Raw genomic sequence first — 9,549 nt, 5'->3', positions numbered from 1 at the left:
GAAAGAGTGCTGTTTTCTAAAAACCATTATCTTCTCTGGAAACCAAGCATTTCCTGGAAAGTCTTCCAAAGTTTCATCAGGCATAATTTAATTTATCCTTACCATGCTGAACAAGGATTATAAAAGTGGCTTTCTGTTTCGGAAATGGTATTTAAAGAAGTTAACCTACTAACAAAAACTCATGTAGCAAATTTGAAGCAGAGCAGAGACTGTGGTCCAGGGTTTCTGACTCTCAGCCCTGGGCTTTATGCACTGATGTCATTGATTTTTCTTTTTCCGTTTGGAGAAGAAATTCTATCACAATGTTTTTCAGAGTGGTCCATGAAGCACTTGTATAAGAAATTTCCTGGGGTGCTTGTGCCTTTCTAAGCCTACCCAATCAGAACTGATGCCTGGCACTCTGCATTTTACACGGCCTCTCATGCTGATTTATTTTTGAAAGTATAGTATGAAATATTTCAGATATGTGCACTATACAGCTTAAGAAATAGACTATTACCAATGTTGTTGAAATCTCCTTCGTACCCTGATAGTATTCCCTTGTTCCCACAGCAAAGTTAACTACTGTCTTGGATTTGTCATTTATCATTTCCCAACATGATTCCAGTACACACTAACATTTGAAAACCTCTGCTCAGTTTTGTTAATAGTGTTGCTTTTTTCTGAAAATCTGTTTTCTTCCATCTCTGCCTGTAAATATATCTCTCTCAAAGGCCAGGTCAAATGCAGCCTCTCTGTGAAGCCTATCCTGATGTACTTTAGAAATCTCTAGCAGAGGTGAACTGTTTTATAACTCTGAGAGAGAATATGCAGTGAAATGAATAGGAGAGTTGAGTGGGAGTGTTCCCTGGGAAGGGAAATCTGAGAGATAGCTGGACAGCAGACATAAATTTTCCACTGTGTTTGAGTTGAAGTTGCTATAAGAGCAATAAATTGAACAAATTAATAACAAATTAACCCATACTAGACTTCTGCTCAGGGTAGTAAATTCAAACTACCAAACAGCCATACTTGGACAGATATTTGGGAGTGGGGTGTGAAGTGTAACAAGATGGCTGCCCACCCAACAGTTGCACTTGTGAATGGGAGGTTGTGGTGGACAAAGGAGGTTGATAACACCCAGCTGAGGAGACTTTCCCCGCCCAGAGACAAAAACTAGGCATCTACCTAATTGAGAATGTGCAGTTGGGAGGGGGTTATACAGCTGTTGCGATATGGGGAAGTAGTAATTCTGGCAGCAGGGGAGGATTGAGGGCAGCTGGGATGTAGCAGCAGGGAGGGTTCTGAGGTCTGTCTGAGATTGTGCACCCAAAGGTTTGTACTAGCGTTGAGGCTGCCACAAGGGCTGAACCCGAGCAAAGTGTCTAACTCTAGGCCTCTGTTTGGTCAGAGCAATGAATGAAAACTATAGCAACTGTGTTTCGGGAGGACACTTGGTACCTTTTGTGATAGGGGATTCTTGTGGAAGGAGCAGTTGAGGAAGGGAAGGAAGACGGCAGCCCACTGGTCACCTGCACATGTTCAGTGGGGGAGTAAGGGTGGTAACACACTCTAAAGGGCTTTCCCTTTCTAGAGGCAGGTGCAGTTGGGACAAGCTTCTCCAAGGGGCATATGTGTCTGGAGGGGCAGTAAAACCTGTAGTTAGGAATGGCATGTAGAAAAGTAGGAGCCAGGGCTACAGCTCATACATGGCAGGGCTGGGATTTAAACTAATTTTCTCTGCCACCAGAGCTCCTGCTTTTAATATTTTTAGTGGTGTTTTTCTTAAGTGTTGGTACCAGAACCTGATGCATCAGCATCACTAGGGTGCTTTTGAAAGGCATATTCCTGGGCTACAATTACTGAATCAAATATCTGTGGGTGAAGTTCAAGAATCTACATTTAAAATAAGCCCCCAGTCTTCCAGAAGGTGGCAGAGTCTGTCAATGGAAAATGACTTCTATGTTGCTATTTGAAGCACATCTTCATATCCCAAAATCATTAGAACTGTTGGGGACAAATATAATTGAGGATAAATTATCCTGTGACTTCATTTTAAAATAACACATCTTCTAGGACATCTTTCTCCATCTATGATCAAATGTAATGAATCTTCTGTCAGTTACAGGTCCAATGTCTCCATGAAGTATGTTTACAACCTACTGTGCTCACCTGTCTAAAAGGCAGGAGGGAGGATAGGGGATGGGAGGTGTGGTAGGGCAGGTTGGGCAGAGCATGGAGCCACACGCGCTGGGGCAAAACACATACCTGGGCAGAGATTCCTGGTCTCTGGCCTGGTGCCTGTGAAAAATTGCAAGGTAACAACTCCAAGCAGGCAGCTTTTCAATCAAGCCCTGTCTTTAGGGGGGCTGAAAAAGGTGAAAGGTTCCTCCTGCCGTGTCAGGAAAGGCACTTAGCCAGCACAAGCTCCTGCTTGAGAAGTCAGAGCTCATGCCAGTCCCAGGGATCTGAATGTGGAGGTTGGAATACAGAACTGCTGTTCTTTTCTAAACTTGTGCTCTTTTCTTCCTAGTCTGTGTGGGAAAGCTCACTTTTTATTAACTCTTCTCTCAAAGGGTACACACTGAAAGCAGGAAAAGGCTGAGGTTTTGTTTCCAATTTTGTCCTTAACCCATCGTACATACTCTGGGCTTACATACTCTGGCTCATACCTCCTCATATCCTATGATTTCAGTTTATCTGTGGTGAGAAAAAATAGGAGCGTTGTTCCATTGCCACTGGATAAATTCCAGAGCCTAGAAAAGTCTTTTGAGTGACCAGTTTCATTTCCTTTAAGACTATCAGACAGATAAGAGTGTCTTCTAATTTTAAGCGTTCCACTGAAGGGGATTTCTAACCTTAATTAGTCATTCTTCTAGTTTTTAAACCCTCTCTCACCGTCAGAAAGTTCTCTCTGTTTTCCTATTTAAACTTTTCTTGATTTTTCTTTAGGTCCTTGTCTTTTTCTCTGGCCTCACTGAGTATTGAGAACAGATGGTTGCCATGTTGCTGACAAGCTTAGCGAGTACTTTGAGATCTTCCAAAAGGCTGCAGCTGAAGGCAAAATGGGCTTATTAGCTTCTCAGAGTGTATATGCAGTGTTCCTCGGTGAGGAAAGAGAAACGAAGGTGAGGCTGGCAGTCCCTGGAGCAGCTTGCTTTTCACGGTCTGAAACCTTTCTGTAACCTCTAAATATGCCACCCAGTCATCATTAATCAAATACCTGCTTTGTGGAGGCTCTGTGTTAGGTTCTGCATCCACACTCAGGGCGGGTGACCTTCCTATGAACTTTGGTGTAGTACTCAAGTATAGCGTTCTTGTAGTTAGGCTCTCTTGGCTGTAAGCAGCAGAGACTTGCTTGAGTTCTCCAATGAAAAGGGGACTTATTATAACATAAGAAAAATGGAACTGGAAAGCCATTGGGAAGGACTAGATTCTCTAGCTCTTTCAGGAGCAGTATGGAGTTTTCCCTCATGGTGTATCTGCTTCCTACCTCTGTATTCTCTTATTTTACCAATCAGTTTCCTCTGCTTACCCAGAATTGATGTCTATTCATAACTTTGGACTGAACTTGGCTTTAGCTTGACACACACTTGATTTTACCTCCTGGTATTTTTTTCCTAACTTCTGCTCCATCTGCTAACTAGCTCAGCTTCTCTATGTTTCTTTTCTTTTTAAAAAATATTTATTATTTATTTGGTTGCACTGGGTCTTAGTTGTGGCAGGCTGACTCCGTAGTTGCGGCGTGCTGATTCTTAGTTGTGGCATGCATGTGGGATATAGTTCCCTGATCAGGGATCGAACCTGAGTCCCCTGCATTGGGAGTGTGGAGTCTTAACCACTGCACCACCAGGGAAGTCCAGCATCTGTGTTTCTTGATTAAAATTTCCAGAAACAAAAATCTGGCCCAGCTCTTCTCTTCAGAGCACGATATGATGTCATCCATTACTGGCCAGCCAATGAATTTGGTTGCTTTTGTGTCAGATGCCAATGCTTAGTTCAATCCATGGTCGCCAAAGGCAACGGAGAGGTGGTCATAGGTTATAAAATGTAAGCCTAGGCAGTAAACAAGAGCTGTGGATGAGGCAGTTGTCCATAAAGGCAGTGTCAGCAAGCAGACCCAGATTTGTATCTCTGGTCAGAAGAGTAAGGTTATCACTAAGATCACATAGCTTTTCCCTGTAGTAACCAAATGACCTAAACAAAATGGAGGTGAAGGCAAGGGGCACAGTGGAAGGTTTTGGAAGCCAAAGAAAGTAGGAATGCTTAGCATGAAGCTGGAATGGTTTCTCAGAAGAAGGAAGTGTTTCTGGAAGAGGGAGTCTGGTGCCCTGCTCACCGGGAGAAGCCTAGATAATGTGGATGCTTTCTGTAGATCCCAGTCTGGCAGCTGAATTCAAGCTACAGAAGTCAGGACCTACCTTCGACTAGTAAGGACTGACTTGACTCTTAGAAAAGGATGAATTGTAGGAAAGAGTAGCAGCCCCTACCTTTTTATTCTTTGTAAATCAGACCAAGATAGAAGAGGAGTCTGGCTGGAGAGGCCAATTCAGCTTTGTAAGTCATTGGCAAAAACATTTTGGCTGTGAAAAGCATACTGGCCTGTCTCAATCCCCAATACTGTCCTTTCTTTGTGAGTTATCCCCTCTACTATCTACTGCAACTCACCACCTATGGCACAGCAAAGAAATCCTGTTGAGTTGGTAGTGTCATAGACATTTAGGGTAAAAGGGGAAAGGTAAGCTCTGAGTGGAGGAGGGAGAATTTGAGCTGAGCTAATCCAGAGGGAATGTTGGGATGATAGAAGACCTGTTATATTTTTTCTACCTGTGTGTATGCTTTTATTTTTTTCCCAGGACTCCTGATAAGCTCAGGCTGTGCATTATACCCCTTGGGATGGAATAGCCCGGAGATAATGCAAACATGTGGGAATGTCTCCAATCAATTTCAGTTAGGTAAGGTGACCTGTGCAGGATGGCGGTGATGGCTCATTGGGAATCTGTTTTTCAAAGTGCTCTTGGAGGTGCCTGTGCTTGCTCGTGGTGCTTGCCTGAGTCTCTCACTATGTTAGCTTGTGGGAAGTGGTGGATTGGTCAGACTTATGTGGCCTTGCTAATTTACAAGGGTTGAACATAAATTCTACTTCTTTAACCATGTCTCTCCACACCCTTTATGTAATTTTACCCAGAGTCCTGCGACTGATTTGGGACAACCCTATCTACAGAGGGATTCCAAATGCTTGGAGACTGCTAATCCGTCATCCTCTGAATAAATACTAGTCCCTGTTGTGTATCCTTCTAGGTACTATTTTCCAAATACAAATCAATAGTATCTCTTCTCGCTCCCCACTGAGGTTATAACAAGAGGTAATTTGCTTTACATCATGCATTAGGAACCTAGGTTAAACACTGGGAACTGTTACTGGCATTTTTACATTGTTACTGGCATGTTAATGACAAGAGGTGTTAAATATTAAAATGGGTGACAGAAGTAGCTCTGGGCTCTTCTATGGTTACCAACTTCACTGAGAATGGCTTAAGTTCAGTATTGTGAATTGGGAATAGATTGGACTCTCCCTGGAAGATTTCAAAATATTTGTCCAACCTACCATGATGGAAGAGAATAGGAGGAGAAATGTCCGGGTCTCCTTGAGTATTCTCAGTTGTAGGAGAGGATTTTGGAACAATGAAGCCACCCATTCCCTATAGCTTATGCTCCAATACTTCCCTTTTTTCTCTGTGGCCTTAGATTGTTTTTTGAGTCTCACCTGACTCATTTTTGGAGGAAGGAGCTGTTTACTCTACAAACATAACATAACGGAAGGGCTATGTAGAAGACATGACAAATGTAGACCCCGGCATGTTCAGTGTTCCTAGCTCAGGGCAGGGCTGACTGGTAAATATAATAATTCTGCCATAGGTGAAGGAATGAATAAATACTTGGCAGGTGCTGGGTTGTTAGTCCTATAATTCTACTTTTCTAAAATAACAGCTTTATTGATATATAATTCACATGCCATAAAATTTGCCCTTTTAAAGTGTACAATTAGTGGGTTTTAGTATATTCACAAGGTTGTGCAATCATCACCACTATCCAATTGCAGAATATTTTCATCACCCCAAAATGAAACCCCTTACCCATTAGCAGCCACTCCTCATTCCTCCCTGTACCCAGCCCCCAGAAACCACCATCAATTTAGATTTGCCTGTTCTGGACATTTCAGATAAATGCAATCATAATATGTGGCTTTTGTGTCTGCCTCCTTTTACTTAGCATGATGTTTTCAAAGTTCATCCATGTTGTAGCATGTATCAGTACTTCTGCCTTTCATGGCTGAATAATTCTCCGTTGTATACATATAACATATTTTATCCACTCATCAGTTGATGGATACTTGGGTTTTTCTACTTTGGGGATATTATGAATAATACTGCTATAAAAATTTGTGTATACATTTTTGTATGAAAATATATTTTTATTTCTCTTGGGTATGTATCTAGGTAGGTGTGGAATTGCTGAGACAAATGGTGACTCTATATTTAAGACTTCTGAGGACTATTCAGGCTGTTTTCCAAAGTGAAAACATCACTTTGGAAACTGCATCATTTTACATTTCCATCAGCAATGTATAAGGGTTCCAATTTTCCAAAATCTTCACCAATACTTATTTTACATTTATTAAATTATAGCCATCCCTATGTGTGTGAAATGATATCGCATTGTGATTTTAATTTGTGTTTCCCTGATGATCGATTTTGTTGAGCATCTTTTCATTTACTTATTGGCCATTTCTATATATTCTTTGAAGAAATATCTATTCAAATCTTTTGCTGATTTTTAACTGGGCTATTTGCCCTTTTTTGTTGAGTTGTAAGAGTTCTTAATGTATTCTGGACACTAGACCCCTTTCAGTTATATGATTTGCAAGTACTTTTTCTCATTCTGTGGGTTGTATTTTCACTTTCTTGATGACATCCTTTAAAATACAAAATTATTTAATTTTGATGAAATCCACTTTTATCTAATTTTTCTCTTGTTGCTTGTGCTTTTGGTATCAGATCTAGGAATACAGTATTGTCAAATCTAAAGTCATGAAGACTGTTTTGGCTACTCTGGGTCCCTTGCATTTACATGTGGATTTTAGGTTCAGCTTGTCAATTTCTGCAAAAAATCAGTTGGGATTTTGATAGAGATTGGATCAGTTTGGAGTGTATTGCCCCTTTAGCAATATTAAGTTTTCCAGCTCATTGAACACAAGATGATGTTCCAGTGAGTTAGGTTATCTTTAACCTCGTTTGATGATATTTTGTAATTTTCATTATATAAGCCTTGCAATTTGTTGGGTGACATATATCCCTAAGTATTTTATTGTTTTGATTATATTGTAAATGGAATTGCTTTCTTAATTTTATTTTTGGATCACTCATTGTTATTGTGTAGGAATACAAATAATTTTTCTGTATTGACCTTATATCCTGCAAACTTGCTGAACTCCTTTACTAATTCTAATGAACTTTTAGATTACTTAGGATTTATTATATACAAGATCACATGATCTGAGAAGAGAAATAGTTTTACGTCTTCCTTTCCAATCTTTTCCTTGTGTAATAGCCCTGACTAGAACCTCTAGGACAATGTTGAATAGAACTTTTCAGAGTTTTCTATTCAACATCCTTGTCTTATCCCTGATCTTAGGGGTAAAGCATCCAGTTTTTCACCACTAAGTAAGAAGTTGGCTAGGCTATTTTCATAGATGGCTTTTATTAGGTTTGAGAAAGTTCCTTTCTATCTATTCCTAGTGTAAGTGTATTCATCATGAAAAGGTGCTGGATTTTGTCAAATGCTTTTTCTACACCTACTGAGATGATCATATGTATTTTATTGATTTTCATATGTTAAACCAACCTTGAATTTTTGGGATAAATCACAGTTGGTCATGGTGTATAATCCATTTTATATGTTGCTGGATTCGGTTTGCCATATTTTGTTGAAGATTTTTGCATCTATATTTATTAGGAATATTAGTCTGTAGATTTCTTTCTTGTGATGTGTTGGTTGGATTTTGGTATGAGAATAATATTTTTCTAATAAAATGAGTGGCTACTTTTATTAATGTAAAATGCCAGAGTGAAAAACTGGAGATGTCATTTGCATGTAGTCGTATGGCAGTTTTCTGCACCAATCACCACCTCTAAGGATCTAGTTCCCAAATGGGCAATTTTGTGTTTGGCTGCCTCTGTCCCAAGTTGATGGGCTTCAATTGTGTTTACCACAGGATCATTACTTTTCTCTTCCTTCATTTACTCGGGTTTTTTTTTCCTTTCGTTACTGTTTCCCTCTCCACTGCATTCTTCTCCTTTATTTACCCTTCTCTCCTACACCATATATTTGCCTAAGGGCTCTAACTCCCCTCTCCTTAGTGCACTGGACACTGTGTTGTTCTGTGAATCTGTAGAGGTGAAGGAATTTAAGAATCCTGCTTGAGTGAAGCCCTCCTAGTTCCTTTTTTGAATCACTGTCACATCCTTCCAACTCCCTGTGTCTCTTATTCCTCTGAAGCCCACATTTGCTGCCCATATTCTCCAATTGCATGCCTGTATATTAGCACCTTTCTGGTTAGTACTGAAAAAATGAGATAACCTGTGCCATTCCTGACCCATTTCTAGTCAGCTGCCCAAACATACAGGACAATGACAACTCTATTAACAGTTGTTCCCTTGCAGTATAGAGGTGCTAGGAGCAGCAGTAAAACTTGTAGTAAAATTAAAAAGAAATCTTTCATGATGTGATGGGAATGCCACGCTTGTGAATACCAAGATTTGGGAATGCCAATGCTAGAAGTATAGCCTTTCTCCTTAGACCTTTCTTTAATACCCTCGAGATTCTGGCAGTGTGGAAGCATCCTCACACAACTTAGATATTAAGAGGATATATGAATGAAATAGGAGAAAAGTACCGAGTGTCCAGTGTATAGGCCTTTGTTCCCTTTTCCTTGAGAGGCAGCATGGTATACTGAAAGATCATAGAGTTTGGAGTCAAAGATCTCGGTTGGTATCCAGGCTCTGCCATCTTTGTAGTTGTATGGGGTAAAGTCACTTGATATCTATGTCTCAGTTTCCTTCTCTGTAAAATGGGGGATACTAATAATACCCATATCAGTTCTGTTGTTATGGTGAAATAAGAAAAAGTATATTGAAGTATCTAACACAGGGTTTGACTTAAAATAGATGATGGGCTTCCTTAATAGACAGCAGAGTAGAATGTGCTGGAGGGTAGACTGTCAAATGATGGCATTACTTTGATTCTGCCCTAGGCTCTGTACCCTCCTATGTGCTCTGTATTTTGGGAAGGGAGAGACACAGAGCCAAGAAAGACATGGACCCTACCTGAGCTTCTTACCCTGAGTGGCTTGAGAGAGGTGAAGGGGATAGGGAGGACAATAGAAGCAGGCATTGCCAGTCAGGGAAGTCGATTCTTAGAGTAAGTAGATTTCTCACTCTGATACTTTGAATGGCATCCTGCAGCCTCCAGTATGAAAGGGTTACCCTCATGTCTTCAACTCCTCTTTCC

The 9,549-nt window shown here is 40.5% G+C and overlaps 1 protein-coding gene across 2 annotated transcripts in view; it reads left to right on the top strand.

The window, feature by feature from the left end:
* Positions 1 to 9,549, top strand: part of LHFPL1 (LHFPL tetraspan subfamily member 1) — a 52,590-nt gene that overhangs the window by 15,252 nt on the left and 27,789 nt on the right. For both annotated transcript variants that reach the window (XM_007466309.1, XM_007466310.1), the window contains one exon: positions 4,836 to 4,934. In XM_007466309.1, coding sequence (XP_007466371.1) covers positions 4,836 to 4,934 — 99 coding nt within the window. The remainder of the gene's footprint in view (positions 1 to 4,835; positions 4,935 to 9,549) is intronic.

This window comes from Lipotes vexillifer, unplaced genomic scaffold (assembly GCF_000442215.2).
Source record: "Lipotes vexillifer unplaced genomic scaffold, Lipotes_vexillifer_v1.1 scaffold298, whole genome shotgun sequence".
In the NCBI taxonomy this organism is placed as follows: domain Eukaryota; kingdom Metazoa; phylum Chordata; class Mammalia; order Artiodactyla; family Lipotidae; genus Lipotes; species Lipotes vexillifer.
The sequence above is the reverse complement of the archived record's forward strand: the minus strand, read 5'-3'. Positions and strand labels throughout refer to the sequence as shown.